Here is a 14779-nt window from a genome sequence, read left to right as displayed (position 1 = left end):
CTAAAAACCTGTAACAATAATACTGTTGACGCAAATAGTCCATTATCCAGAGAGATTCATCGTAAATCATTAAAACGCTCAAGCTATGAAAAATAGTACACCCTTCCACTGAATGATTCAATTAAAACCTTGCACTATTTCCAGAAAGTAATATCGTTCCAAGATGTCGTATTTTGTATATTTTGCATTATAAATTCTCGAATTATACGACATTACTTGTAGAAAAAACTGTATTTATGATAGATCCCAGTTCTTCTACTGTGCATGTCTTAAAATGAATTAAAAAGCGTGTGTTTGGAAAGGTGTAATTTTATTTCTTTACAATGGTACCATACTACCTTTTGTGCTTTCTTCTTCTTCTTCTTCTTCTTCTTCTTGTTTCCACATATTTGGTACTTTAACCTTTAAGAATTGAGGATAAACCAACTTATCAATATACATGTTTCTTAGTTTTGTTTGTATCAAGTCTGTCAACTTGGGAATATCCTCTAATTTAGTTTTGGATCCGATCAATGACTGAACCTGTAAGTCTAGAATGAAATCTGAATAAGATGAAATGGCAATATATCGTTCAATTGGGATCTTTGGCTTAGTCGTTGTTTCTGGTGGATTCATCAATTCGATAGTAAGCTATTAGATAATGAGTTATATCATCTTTATATAAAATCACATATTAATCTTACCGTGCCGGAGAATCGAGCGACAGAAAGGACAAGAGACACTGGCAGAACAGCGAATGCTTGCCTTGGCCAGTTTAGGATAAGCTGTGTTTCGATGCCCAAGGTGACTTGATCGTTGTATTCAAAATCAATCTCTGCTCTCTATTAAAGCAAGTAAACCACCATCCTCTTTCTCTCTTTTTCTGGCTCTATCTTACCATGGATCCTACTTCATCTGATGGTCTAATACGTGCACGACTAAATATAGGAAACTCTTGCCCCAAGTTTAATTCGGTAACATGAATTGGTCCAACAAAGCTTGGTAGAACACCCCCATTCAACACTCTATCTAAAGATCGGCTCAGACGGTTATTGATATTGGCATCCTGCCGATATTGTAGAATGACTTGAGCCAGCAAGACATTGAGCCAATCAGTGCTTTCAGGTGGATGGTGGATGACATCGTAGTATGTTTTTAGAGTAACATGATCATTAGGCAATGCTGCTGCTGCTGATGCAACTGAAGGTACTGTGTTTGAAGATGGACGTGAAGGTATATATCGCTATTAAATGGTACATTAGCTTATTATCGTATTGAATATACAATTACCTTTTTGACACGTTTAACATCCTCGGTAAACAAATAGCGAAGAACTAGGATCATGACAATGATCACACTAAGTTGACCAAGTATGAATCCCTTCACAAATGACAATGTACTGCTTTTAGAGCATGCTGATCGTGCTAATTGTGTCTCAATCAAGTCAATTAACTGAGTTGTGTTTAAAGAATCGCTCATAAAAATTAAAAAGGATAAGAGAGAGAGAAATGATTTACAGAGTAGAAAATACACAATTATTTATTTCCATTCTGTCTTCTTTCAGCATCCTCGGCTGCCTGCTTAAACTTTTTAGCATTGGCTACTAGCTGAGCAAACCTATTGTTCTGCTCACTTTCTTCCGTTGCGCCATAGGAAGGTATAGACCTTTGCTTTCTCTGTGGAGGAGGCACTTCACGACTTCTTGTACGGCGGTGACGACGGAGCAAAGAATACACCCTTAGTTCCTCACGCACCTCACCTATAGCACCCTCCCAATGCATACGAGAGTAAGAGGCCAACGGCTTTGCTTCTTCGTTAAATCTACGTCCACCGCAGTCAGGTAGCAAGCGAATGATGAAGCCGACAGGAAGAGAGAGCGCACCAATAGCAACAGTAATTGCCCACTGCTGAGGTGAGAGAGGCACGGTTTTGAAGGCGATTCCACCAAAAGTGACAATAAGGAATTGGCCAACAATAACTAGCACTTGAATTGCGATAAAGATCCAGTTGTCGAACATATCCTTAAACACGTTCAAGGTCTGGTCGATACGTCGGCAGTTGATTTCGTTAAATACTTGTAAAAAGACGAAAATATTAAACACCATTGTTCTGAGTACCTTTTGATCGTACTCAGAATCGTGCAAGTGGAAGATAGGTCCACCTAGATAGATGACGATGAGATTGACAGCAATTTGGAAAATAGCCTGTCCAAGGATCATTTTAGCCATACGATAGTTGATAAGATGTGCATATTTTGAGATGGGCTTGCGTTGCAGTAAGTCATTTGTAGGAGGCTCTGTGGCAAGTGCCAAGGCTGCCAAGGTATCCATGATTAAATTTACCCAAAGAAGTTGAACAGCACTCAAAACGCTTTCTGCATTCTCTGAAGCAATAGCAGAAATAAAGGATAAGACGACAGCAGCGATATTAACAGTCAATTGGAAAGTCAAGAACTTGCGAACACCGTCATTAACAGCGCGACCCCATAAAAGAGCCTTCAGAATCGAGTTGAAGTTATCGTCCATCAAGATGATATCAGACGCTTCCTTGGCGACTTCTGTACCAGCAATACCCATACTAAAACCGACATCAGCCATCTTTAAAGCGGGGCCATCATTTGTACCATCACCAGTCATACCAACAACCTGATCTTGTTCCTGAAGACGAGAAACAACAATGGTTTTATCTTGAGGAGATGAGCGAGCCAAGACCTGTAGACGAGGAATAACCTTTCTTTGCTCTTCAACTGACATTTTACGTAGCTCAGGACCTGACATGGCAAGACCTCCTTTAGTCAAGATACCGGCATTACGAGCAATGGCTTTTGCCGTGTTCAGATTATCACCTGTTATCATACGAACAAAGACACCAGCTTGTCTAAATGCAGAAACAGATTCGACCACACCAGGACGAAGAGGGTCCATGATACCGACAATACCAACCAATGTTAATTCTTCTATGGGTGGTTCATCATCATTCAATTTTTTGTATTGAGATTTGGAGATGTCGCGGAAAGCAATAGCAATGGTACGAAGCGCTTTGTCGGCATAACTAGAAATGATACCGTTCCACTTGACAATAGCTTCTTTATCAAGCTTATGTACCTCGCCATTACTGTCCAAGTACTTTGTGCATCCTTCGAGAACGATTTCAGAAGCACCCTTGACGTGAACACGGTAATCGGACTGGGTCTTGGTACGGGCTGAATTTTCTTTAGTCTGGATAATGGTGGTCATGGTCTTTCTTTTGGAGGCAAATGGATAAACTTTAGCAACGGTAGCATCATGTCGAACGTCCTCATAGTGGTTTCCCAAAGCCTTGGTCATTCCCAGCAAGGCACATTCAGTCTTGGAGCCAATGAATTCAAGTTGACCTTGCTCGTTTTTGTCTTCAAAAGCGGTCGAGTTGACGGCAACAGTTTCAAACAGTAAAGACAGAACATGATCTTTGTCTACCTTATTTGCCCAACTCTTCACATCATCCTGTTTTTCAAACGTTTCTTGAGCAAGAGTACCGTGTGTGACAGTCATCTTGTTTTGAGTAAGAGTGCCTGTCTTGTCTGAACAAATGGCAGTGGCATTACCCATGGTTTCACAAGCAGCCAAGACACGGACAAGGTTGTTATCCTTGAGCATTTGAGTAGTAGCAAAAGCCAGAGCCATCGTCACAGCCATAGGAAGACCTTCTGGTACAGCGACAACAATAATGGTAATAGCCTGAATGACAATACTAATCATAGAGGCTGCAATATCACCTACAGGTGGAAATTCGGGAGCCAAAGCAGCTGTGACAAAGTATTTGATGACCAAGGCAATTAACATGAGGACGGCGGCAGCAAATCCCAATTTGGCAATTTGTTCAGCAAGTGTATCCAATTTCATTTGCAGTGGCGTACCCTCAGCCTCATCGCCACGCATCGACATCATGGTCTTTCCAAAAAAAGAATGTTCACCCACCGCCAAGACAACGGCACGACCAACGCCTTCGAGGACTTTGGATCCGGACAGAATGAAGCAATCACCACGGCCTTCCACGTTCTTTTTCATGGTATCAGATTCACCAGTGGCTGATGATTCATCGCAAGCCAAATTATGGCCTTTAAGATAGAGACCGTCCACGGGTATAATATCGCCGGGTTCCAGAATTAAAATATCGCCGACATTAAGATCATAAACACTAATTTGCTGTTCACGACCACTACGTAATACTTTAACAACACGGTCTTCTTTCTTCGAGTTGAGCTTCTTAAATTGAGCCTCCTTTTGATAATCATTAATAGCATTTGTCAAGACTACGGCCAAAACAGCAACGAGAATGGCTGTTCCTTCAACCCTAAAAAATGATAAATGTCGGAAAAAAAATTATATATACTTTTTAATAATGCCTACCATCCTACACGAGGTTCATCCTTTGGGTGACGAGGAGAATAGTCTTCCCAGATACCCACAGCTAACGAGACAATAGAAGCGATACTATGTATTGTTATGTAAGACGGGAAAATACATGAGTAAGTTTTGACGTCATTTACCTTAACATAATAAGCGTTTTATCATTATAAGCCGCCCATAGTAACTGAAGAAAGGTTTTACTTTTTGGTTCAGGAAGTACGTTTCTTCCAAAGTGCTCTTGACGTTCTTTAAATGCATCTTGGTTACTGCCTTGGTCGGCTGAAAGACCAAAGGAAGGGTCGACCTTTAGCTTTTTACAAATAGCATCAACGCCACCTAACTTTTGTAACTGTTCGTCACTCTTTGGGTCAAACAACTGACTAATGTCATCCACTTTGATATCAAAGGATGAGGAATCACCCATTAGTGGCTCTCTTTCCTCTCCTTCTTGTCTATGTTTCGAAGGCATAAATAAAAAAGAAAGTAAGGAAAATTAAAAACAAAAATAAGGAAAGAAATGATCGCACTGTCAATTAAAATAGCATCGGAGTTTCTTCTTTTGGTGTGTATGTAGATCCCTTTTTGCTTTATTGTTTATTCTAACTCTTGGTCAAGTATACCAGCAAGTGAATCAAGGTCATCGTCACTAGTAGCAGTAGTAACATCATCCTCTATGTCATCTTTTATTGAACTGCCACTATGCTCATGCACTGTACTAGTATTATTATTGTTACTATTTTCAGTAGTATTTTGTTTGTTAGTAGCGCCACTTTTACTACTACTACTACTGCTGCTGCTGCTACTGCTGCTACTACTACTACTATTACTACTATTACTACTATTACTACTATTACTACTATTACTACTATTGCCACTACTATTATGGTCGTCTTCTTCTTCCTTATTGTCATCATTTGTTAGTGTAGTAACTTTGGATAGCTGTGATTTTCCTCTCTTCTTTAGTCTAGATTTGTCTTCATCTTCATTACTGCTTTCATAAGATTTATTTACTTCTCTTTTTCTTTTCCATTTTCTGTGTAGATTATCCGTTGGGCTAAACAACTGATATTAATCACTGTCTTTCTTCAATAAATTCTATTTACCTGTCTTCTTTTATTGTTAATGTAAGTGTTGTACTTTCTGAATCAGTTGTGTCCCCATCGTCATCAATTCCACTCTCATTCATAAAATCGTCTACCTCTTTACTTACTTCGTCCCAATCTACATTTTCAATTAGCTCTTCCTCCTTTTCGTCAAAGAGGTTATCTTCTAAAGAAATTGAATCTGGATTTTCAATGTCGGATAACTCTGCATCTGGCAAGGCATACATCTCTTCATCTTGTTTCTTCCATCGTGCTGTACTATCAAGTAACCAAGTAGGCGTCACAATCTTTGAGTGCCCGTATTCCTTGGCTGCTTTAACCTTACTATCCCATTTCACAGCAATCAAGTGGGTTGTTTTGCCAGTCAGATCAGTTGAACATGTTGCACCAAAGGAAGTGGCCATTTGCCATATCCATGAAAGTGTAGGGTCCTTGAGGTATACAGGTATAACATCAGGTGCAAAAGAAATAACACAGTTTTCTAAGACTTTACTTTTCATGGAGGGTATGATTTTGGTAACATCTGCCTTGTCTGGATTCTTGTAAAACTGTCTGTGGATCTCCTTTAATATCTAAAGAAACAGTTGAGAATTCTCCAACATTGACATAAAAATAAAATAAAAAAAGCTCGTACATTTAACATTGTATACAACTCTACATCTTCATCATCATATATGCTGAGATCTTCCTCCTTGCGCTCTTTTATATTATTATTTGTGTCTCCATTTCTACTTTCATTAAGTTTGTCTTCAGCTGTAGTAATGGCAGGAGTATCAATGGTAGCAGCAGTAGGAGAAGTAGTCGTATTAGCATCATCATTATCTGCCTTCTCAGTTGTCTCTTCTGATTCTACCGCTTCTGCTTTCTCCGATGTTTCTATCGTTGCATCAGGAGTTACCTCTTGCTTTTTTTCTTCCTACATACAACATTGTCAAGTCATTCAATCTTGTTACATCTTTATTTTAACTAGCTTACCTTATTCCTTGCTGGGTTATTAATATCACCAGTTCCTACAAAGTATTCATCTGCGTAAAATACATGAGTACATTGAAAATAAGCATTGGCTGAGACTAACTTACATGGCTTGATACGAACTAAGTTGGGTGAATAACTCCAAACATCAGATCTGTCGTCTAATACAACAACCATTGAAGTGTCACAAGGGAATATTCTCTGAAGTTTTTTTTGTGTCAAACCTGTCATAACGTAAGCATATGAGTTAGTTAAGTCTGGTGTTACTTACAGCCACTTTCATCTCTGGATAAGATTCGCTCCTTGAATAGATATCCATTTGGATCAATCTCTCTTGTGATAGCTTTTGCATAATCTTTAGTTCCCATAGTATAAATATGTAACTCGTACAATTTGTCGATCTCCTTGAGAAATTCAGTAAGGCCCGGTCTTAGTTTGATATAATATACAATAGGGCTTCTTGGTAAAGTAAATCGACGGATCTCTTGGTTCTTCCATTGGCTGATGCGAGGATCACAGGAAGCGTGAACAATTGTTTGATCCAAATCCAAGATGAGTGACAGTTTTTTAACTTGTAAAAGCCTTTTAGCATTTTCTACTTCTAGTCTTTCTGCCTCCTACACCAATTGGTTATATAAGTTGTTCAATACAGACCAACATAGCTTATTTACTTTACCGATCGACTAACGGTAAGTCCAATGTTATCATAGCTCATATTAATATGCTCGTCGTCGGATAGACTAATAGACAATATTATTTTATTTTTATTATTTACACCAAATGACTATATTTACCCCTCTAAAAGAGTGCCACATACAGCACATAATCCATTATATTGCACTTGATGACTACATACATCCATATTCTAGAGCTTAACTGTGGCTTTTTAATACTTTTTATCCTTGCACTTTACTTGTTTACCTTCTTTTAAAAATAAAAATAAAAAGCAAAGAAACAGAAAGAAATTATGAAAAAATGATATGAGAAAAAGAAATAAACAAAAAAAAAAAAAGGTCACCGTAGTCACGTGCCTACACATTTATGCAAAAAAAGGATGTCACTTTTTTATTTTTTTACATTTATATTTTACATTTGAACACATGCGCGTTAAATTAGTCGTTCCTTCTCTTCGCTTGAGATGCTGGTTTGCTGCCCATGAAGAAAAGACTGTTTATCAATTGCAAAAGAGCATTTTGAAAGAATTGTGTCTTGAAGCAGAGGCGAGCGAAATAGTACTTACTCTGGATGATTTTATTTTACTTCCTCGCTGCATTGTAAAAGATCTCATTCATGAAGGAGACACACTTTGGTAATTATAAACGTTAATTTACATAACCCTCGATTTGCTCATGTATATATAATATAGCTTAAAAGTGGAAAAGATAAAGAAACTTGCGCCTATGAAAAGACAAGGCAAGTTTAGAAAAGAAATCTATTCAACTGTTACTCATACATGATCTATAGCTAAAGATAAAAAAGATGAACCTACAATTAAAAAACAAAAAAAGCCTACTGAAAAGGATAAAAAGCCTTCTGAAAAGGCCAAAAAGAAGGCATCTATAGTAACGAATAAGGAAGAAAATAAGAAACTATTAAAGAAAGTAGAGAAGTTGAAGAATAACAGCAAGAAACTGGATGAAAAATTGAAATCATTAAAAAAGCTTTTGGCAGATAACGTCAATGAGTTGATGAAGAACAAACAAGAGGAAAAAAATAAAATCAAGAAAGTTTCATGTCCATTCGGAGGCTTAAAAAGGACAAAAAGTAGAAACGCAAGGCGTAGAAGATTAAAGAAACTTTACCGCGAAGCTGCTGCCTTGAATCAGGAAAACAGCGTACAAGCGGACACGACCGAACAGAGTGTTCAGGAACAGCTTTTAAATCATGAGCCTTCTATAAGCATGCCAAGCTCTACAGAACTACAAGACATTCCGCCTCCTTTACATCTTATTAAGCAAAATAAGAACAAGAAGAAAGAACATTTAAAGCGATCAGAACAGACAGTACATATCCACTTTGAAGAAGAGCTTCCTGAAGAACTTTCAAGTCGACCCACTGCTGAAACATATGACGAATTGGATGCTGAGTTGGCTACAGAAAACACTCAACAGAACAATGATCCTAAAAATAAGTATGGTCGTGCTTTTGTTACTTATTCTGAAGCTGCGCCTGAACAAACTAGAAAAAGAAATCAAAAATATCAGCGACCACAAAAGACATATGCAGTGCAAGAAGTCGCGCCTATATTTTATGCAGAAAATCCTACTGAAGAGAGTGTGCCAGAACAAACATCAGAGAATCAAGAAACAGAGAATGCGGTTGAGAATAATGAAAATGAGCTTCACGTAAATGAGCCGACTGCTACTAATGACCCAATTAACTATGAAGAGTACCCTAAGCTTGACTTTGAAAGCAACTTACCATCGGTTGGAGATCATTTAGCAATCAAGGTTAGAATGAATACTACGATCAAATGAACAATACTAACATTTAACAGACACTTGAGCTAACTGCTAATTATACCCCTGAAATATCAGATTGGAAAGAAGCAACATTAAAAGAGTTGTGTATATCAGATAAGTCACTTGTGATTGAGCTTTTACAAGGCTTTACAAAAGCTTCCACGAAAGGTGGTAAATTTGAACTGAAAAACAAAAAACATGAAGATGAGGACGAAGAAGAGGAAGAAGAAAAAGATAGAATGATTACGCTGATGTGGTCCGACATATTCGATATTAGAAAACTACTGTTTTATTAAAAATAAATTTCAGAAAGAGGATAAAATTATGACATGTATGAAAAAAAATAATTGGCATATATTAAAAAAGGTATTTTAGTGTATCTTACACTTGCCTCAACATCATTTCTTCAATAATTTTTTTACCCTTGATCTCATAAGGGTTTTTTAGATACTAATTCTTCATTCTTTTTTGATCTGCCTCGGGCGAAGAAGATATATTATTATCGTGCGCCCACTTGAGGCTTTAATTGTAAATAAAAAAAAACTGTCTAACCCTATAACCATTTTTTTTATTATTTCTTTGCTGCTGCAGCTAATTGTTGGTATTCCATTTGTAATTTTGCAATCTATAAGAATAAATAAGCATTAATAGTATACCTAGCGCGTCATCAATATACCTCTTGCTTCTTTGCTTCTGACTTCTTAGTTAAATCAGCTAATTGAGCTTCTACGCGTTTACTGAAATGAAACAGTTAATGCCATTACACAGATACCATTCTCCTTTTTTTTTACATTTCGCTAGAAATCAAATTTAATCTATTTTTGACATTTGTTACTGCTTCAGCTCTTTCTTGCTTCACAAGAACAGGACCAATAAGTTTATAAATGTTGCTCTCATTGTCCAGATGTTCGAATTCCTATCATAGAACGTTTAATACATGCTCTTTTGAGCGACGAAACAAATCTTTACTTTGTTCACTAATTCATTTTCTTGCTGTTGTGATTCTAAACGTTGTCTTGTTTCTATGACCTTTGAAAGTTCTAATAGTTTTCTCAAGTTAACATGGATGAATACAGCCTATTATATAATAAACCTTTTTGAATAGCTTGGAATGCCTTTGACTCTGCTTCCAATTTAGCTTCTACAGCCAATAAATTGCTCATAAGAAAAAAAAAGTGTTATTTTTTTTCGTTCAAACATGATATTTTATTGTTGGTCCAAATGAGCGTAAAAATAAAATAAAATAATAAACGTCCGCCCGGACCCGTTTAATCCGTTTGGAAGTAAATGTTAGCGAAAAAACCCCTTATAGGTACAAGGGTAAAAAATGTAAAAGGAAATTAATGAGTAGGGTTATCGATGAAAAGTTAAATGAATTACTTTAACCACACAAGGAACTTTTGACCATGGGGATACTTAGTAGAGATCAATTTGTTATGGTGTAGCTGGTCTAATTCATGTAGTAGGGAGCATATAATCGGCCATCGTTGATACCAGGTGAGGGCTAGGTTTGGAGGAACCGAAGGGCATAAAGAAAGCATATTCAGAAGGAATGGCAACGGATCTCGTATAGTTTCAAGCATGAACAGACGTCGATGCATATCAAGGCAACTAATAGTGTGATTCTTAGATAGCTGTTGCGTTGGGTGCTTGGGACATGACCGAGGTTTGCCCACCAGGAAGCCAGCCTAATCTCCAGCGTATACAGCGACTGCACTCTGACTTAGACATGGGCAACCAGAGTATAGGATCTAGAGAGGTTGATCGACGGCAGCTAGAAAGCAATTTGGAGTTTCGGCATCGTTGGCGGATCTCTAGATTCTGTAGCAAAAAACGCTATTTAGCAACTTTGAGTGAGCGAGTATCGGGTTCTTCAGTAGTAGACAGCACCGTTTTTCAAAGCGATATATGAGAAAGAGCGTACCACTGGCTTCCTCTGGTATTGCGGATATAAGGCAACAGATAAGCAAGCAGTGTATCTTCTGGCAAACATAATGAACGAAAGAGGAACTGTGCCTGTAGTATACTGACTCGTTCTGACATGAGAGTAGCCTTGACATGTGGAGCATAATCTTAGTCGACGCTTTGTCTCGAGCACCGTAGATTTTCTTGTTGCAATTATTCTGGACTTCCTCTAGAGCGTGAAGTTGAGAGACCGTGAAGTGATTGATAGCTAGGCCGTATTCAAGCTGAGGTCGAACGATGTGAGCGTAAAACCTGGTGCAAAGAAGTTTGGAGAAACCGGAAGGATTCACACCAACAGATGACAATATGTTCATCGTTGCAAGAGTCTTACGGGTATTACGTTGAATTAGTTCTTCTAGACTGAGGTGCCCACTCGGTTTAAAAGGGACGCCAAGGTATGTGAAAGTTGTTTCTCTTGGTAATGGCTGATTGTAAAGGATATATGTAATTGGATCTGTGCTACTGTCCAAGATCACGCATTTAGATGAATTCCATTTGTATCTCATTTGTATGCTATGATTTTCGCATTATCGCAGTAGGTCAACCATATTTGAGCGTTCGGCAATGAGAGCTACACCGTCGACACAGAGTAGGCAATTCAGGGACGGTATCATTTCCAACGGTCACAAGCTAGAAAGTGCTATTTTTACTATAGATATAGTGTTTTTAAAAACTAATGCCGCGCCAAGATATCGTATTTCTGTATATTTTGTATTGTAAAAATTCAATTTTTGCGACATTACTTTCTGAAAATATTGTATAGCATTCATTTATATCTAATGAAGTGGCTTGTATAATGCATTGATTACAAAGTATGAAGCCATTTGACGTAATATAAATCAAAAAAGGGAACACTTAATACAGGTAACCATTCATCCTTCTTGTCTACTATATAATTCGTTCATAGCAGAGAGAGAATTAGGTTTCTTCTGTTTGAATAAAGATTACTTATGGCGTTCTTTTAGCCGGTCAGGTGTACATTTTGAAGAATCCAAGATTATCTTAATTCCTTGGCGTGCTCTTGATGACAATGCTAATGTCGTTTGACTTCGACTATCCAAACTTCCTTTCCTAACAAAACCCAAACTGTTGGAAGGACTGAAAATCAGCTTGGAACCTTATGGTGACATTACTGATCTTGGTATATGTTATGAGCCCACGACCCATACTGATATGTGTAACGGTTATGCGGCTTTGAATATTTCTGCAACTGAGTCCAATGTTGAAAACACTTCAAGTGAGAACTCTGGTTATGACTCAAGAAATATTACTACAGTTAACTCATATGGGGCTCAGACAAATAATGAGTCTGCAAATACTGAGTCTTCTGATATGGAAACATCAGATACTGAAGATATCAATCAGATGATGAATTGATGGAAGACAATGTTACTGAAACAGAAATGAGTAAATCAAAAGAAATCTTGCGTGAATTGTTCAAGTCCAAGTTTGTTATGAACAGGTAAAGATCCACGCTCAGCCATCTCGGAATACGGGTGTCCCAAAGAAATATCTTTAATAAGAGCAAAACCTTATTATCCAAGTTGACCTTACTAAACTGTAATAGTCTGGTAAAGTCAAATTCACCTACAAAATAATCATCCTATTTAAGATATTTACGCCTTATGAAACACGATCTTTTTGCTTTTCAAGAAACGCATGTTACAAATGTGAATCAAGAATTAATCCATATGCAATTACAACCTTTACATTCACTATGAACCTATCACTGTGAGCTCATTTCTTATTCTACTAACTTTATGCTCTCACATAATTTGCTTCCATACCTCGATCGAGCAATTCTGTCGAAAATAACACACCCAAATAATTTTTATACACCATTCTATGTTCTAATTCTCTCTGCGCCTGCATCATCAAATCCGGAACGCAGGCAATTTTTTGACACAGTACTCAACGATATATTCGACTCGCTATCATGGGCGACTTTAGTTATTCTTATCAACGCTCCAATCCACCATATAGTACTTCACATCAATGGACTTCATCCTGCAGGATGGTTTTCACGATGTCATGCAAAGAGATGATTATGTCGATCTACCAGCTTTTAGACGAAATAATAATACGCTCACCGCCATTGATTATATATTTGTTGGCACTTCCTTCAGCTCAAGGATCAGTGATGTGGGTATTGACAGACTTCGTGCTGAATGAACAGATCATCATGCCCTTCATGCTTCGACCAAAGCGGCTTGATACATTCAGGGCCCGGTCTTTGGCGAGCAAACCCTATTTTAAATCAAATACCTGACTTTCGTTGTCAATTACACTCTCACCTTGAAAAATCTCTTTCTACTATGTCAGCTCTGCTTTCCTTTCAAGGCTAATGGGACAGAGTTAAATCTGAATTTAAACGCTTTGTACGTTTCTACGCCATAAAACATACTGATTAGAGAACTAGAACATTGAAAGACCTGCGGCGAAGGCGAAACTGCTTTCTTAGAAACAAGCCTCCGTTGGCTATTAGGCTTCAACTACTACCAGTATTTGACCAATAAATTGAAACCATCTAACAGGAACTTACTGATATCGCTGCTTTCAAAGCTGGTGTGCGGTGGCGAGAAAAAGGTGAAAAATCAGCCAAATATTTGAAGCAAGTGCACTGTCAACGTACAGCGCAACAGTATATTAATGATCTTTCGGAGTGAAATACTCTTACTACCGATACTCCAGGCATATGCTGTATTAGCGAACAATTTTATGGATCACTCTATAAATTTGACGATGTCGCAAGTGAAGAGGTAAAAGCTTATTTTGATTCTCTTGTACCTCCTCCGCAAATTTCAAAAGATGACAAGGAAGGTCTTCTAGTGGACATAACTTTGGGTGAAGTGCTTTTCCAATTCGCTCGTATTATGTCCAAGTTTGGCAGTCATGGGGCAGATAGTCTTGGTTATCCATTTCTTCATCTTCTCTTCAAATTTCAACCACTACAATCTTTGGTTCTTCAAGTATATAATGAAGCCTTATCCAAAGGTGTCTTTCCGGGTTCCTGGAATGATATACGTGTACGGCTGTTACCCAAGAAAGGTGATCTGTCTCTACTAAAAAATTGGCGTCCAATTTCTCTTATAAACTGTAATGCTAAAACTTTTCACGGATAATCAATAGTAGATTAACTGATGTTGCGTCACCTCTCATAAGCGACTTTTAAATGGGGTTTATGGCTGACCGTTGCACTGGTAACAATGAGATGATCTTAAACATTGTTATGGAACAAGCTTCTGTCAAACGACTCCCCAGTATTGGGCTTTTTTTAGATCAAGAAAAAGCTACGATAGAGTACATCCGGTTTATCTCAGATACACTCTTGAATTCTTCGGTTTCCCACAAACTCTTATCAACATATTGTGTGCTTTATTCTTCCAGAATCAAACAAGAGTTAATATTAATGGGCATTTTACGGCTATCATAACTCAAGAACGGGGACTTCGTTAAGGTGATCCTTTGTCTCTACTTCTTTTTAACTTTGCTTTGCAAGGACTACTACACCATATTACCCAAGACAGTTCAATTATTGGGTACGTTCCTCCTATTCCAAGATTTTAAGAAAGGAATGAGATATACAGCTCTCCAGAAGCCCTCAGGGCATTGGCTTATGCAGATGATGTATGTGTATTACTTCAGTCTTTCAATAACCTTGATCGGGTCCAAATCCATTTATCCAACTATGGTCCTGTATCTAATGCTAAGCTGAATATGACTAAAACAGAGGCTCTTTCTTTGAATGGCCGACCACAGCCAGAATGGACTCGCTTCTTAAAACAGCATCAAATTATCAAATAGCACGACAATTCATCATCAGAGCTCCTGAGATACCTGGGCCTTTCTTTGATTCAATCTCTTGCTCAACATCGATGCTTCGAAGACTACCTACTTCAGATGGTACGTA

At 37.9% G+C, this 14779-nt stretch overlaps 7 protein-coding genes across 7 annotated transcripts; 2 read left to right on the top strand and 5 right to left on the bottom strand.

The window, feature by feature from the left end:
* Positions 1 to 387: 387 nt before the first annotated feature.
* RHIMIDRAFT_187970 (uncharacterized protein) lies at positions 388 to 1368 on the bottom strand (the record flags this gene model as incomplete). The annotated part of the gene is made up of 4 exons (XM_023605895.1): positions 388 to 630; positions 684 to 821; positions 878 to 1222; positions 1264 to 1368. Coding segments are annotated over 4 exons (831 nt in total), but the record flags the coding sequence as incomplete, so codon positions are not given.
* A 303-nt stretch (positions 1369 to 1671) lies between these two features.
* On the bottom strand, positions 1672 to 4791 carry RHIMIDRAFT_285974 (ATP2B3 protein; the record flags this gene model as incomplete). Its single annotated transcript, XM_023613329.1, has 4 exons — positions 1672 to 1724; positions 1805 to 4311; positions 4368 to 4451; positions 4508 to 4791. The coding sequence occupies 4 exons, from the start codon at positions 4789 to 4791 to the stop codon at positions 1672 to 1674; spliced, it is 2928 nt and encodes a 975-aa protein (XP_023469602.1).
* Positions 4792 to 4961: 170 nt separating this feature from the next.
* On the bottom strand, positions 4962 to 7273 carry RHIMIDRAFT_246507 (protein serine/threonine phosphatase; the record flags this gene model as incomplete). Its single annotated transcript, XM_023610322.1, has 8 exons — positions 4962 to 5421; positions 5471 to 6042; positions 6105 to 6386; positions 6446 to 6495; positions 6550 to 6666; positions 6714 to 7059; positions 7131 to 7182; positions 7260 to 7273. 8 exons carry the CDS (start codon positions 7271 to 7273, stop codon positions 4962 to 4964), a joined length of 1893 nt encoding a protein of 630 aa, XP_023469601.1.
* A 264-nt stretch (positions 7274 to 7537) lies between these two features.
* On the top strand, positions 7538 to 9209 carry RHIMIDRAFT_310585 (uncharacterized protein). Its single transcript, XM_023614673.1, has 4 exons — positions 7538 to 7751; positions 7809 to 7855; positions 7907 to 8892; positions 8940 to 9209. Exons 1-4 carry the CDS (start codon positions 7543 to 7545, stop codon positions 9198 to 9200), a joined length of 1503 nt encoding a protein of 500 aa, XP_023469600.1. The 5' UTR covers positions 7538 to 7542; the 3' UTR covers positions 9201 to 9209.
* A 56-nt stretch (positions 9210 to 9265) lies between these two features.
* RHIMIDRAFT_300380 (prefoldin subunit 6) lies at positions 9266 to 10067 on the bottom strand (the record flags this gene model as incomplete). The annotated part of the gene is made up of 5 exons (XM_023614349.1): positions 9266 to 9529; positions 9581 to 9641; positions 9696 to 9820; positions 9874 to 9944; positions 9998 to 10067. 5 exons carry the CDS (start codon positions 10065 to 10067, stop codon positions 9476 to 9478), a joined length of 381 nt encoding a protein of 126 aa, XP_023469599.1. The 3' UTR covers positions 9266 to 9475.
* A 463-nt stretch (positions 10068 to 10530) lies between these two features.
* RHIMIDRAFT_233497 (uncharacterized protein) lies at positions 10531 to 11375 on the bottom strand (the record flags this gene model as incomplete). The annotated part of the gene is made up of 2 exons (XM_023607973.1): positions 10531 to 10740; positions 10932 to 11375. The coding sequence occupies 2 exons, from the start codon at positions 11373 to 11375 to the stop codon at positions 10531 to 10533; spliced, it is 654 nt and encodes a 217-aa protein (XP_023469598.1).
* Positions 11376 to 14154: 2779 nt separating this feature from the next.
* On the top strand, positions 14155 to 14325 carry RHIMIDRAFT_197349 (uncharacterized protein; the record flags this gene model as incomplete). Its single annotated transcript, XM_023606196.1, has 1 exon — positions 14155 to 14325. A coding segment is annotated over one exon (171 nt), but the record flags the coding sequence as incomplete, so codon positions are not given.
* Positions 14326 to 14779: the final 454 nt, after the last annotated feature.

Source organism: Rhizopus microsporus (genome assembly GCF_002708625.1).
Source record: "Rhizopus microsporus ATCC 52813 unplaced genomic scaffold scaffold_2, whole genome shotgun sequence".
Taxonomy (NCBI): domain Eukaryota; kingdom Fungi; phylum Mucoromycota; class Mucoromycetes; order Mucorales; family Rhizopodaceae; genus Rhizopus; species Rhizopus microsporus.
This window is presented reverse-complemented; position numbering and strand designations above follow the sequence as displayed.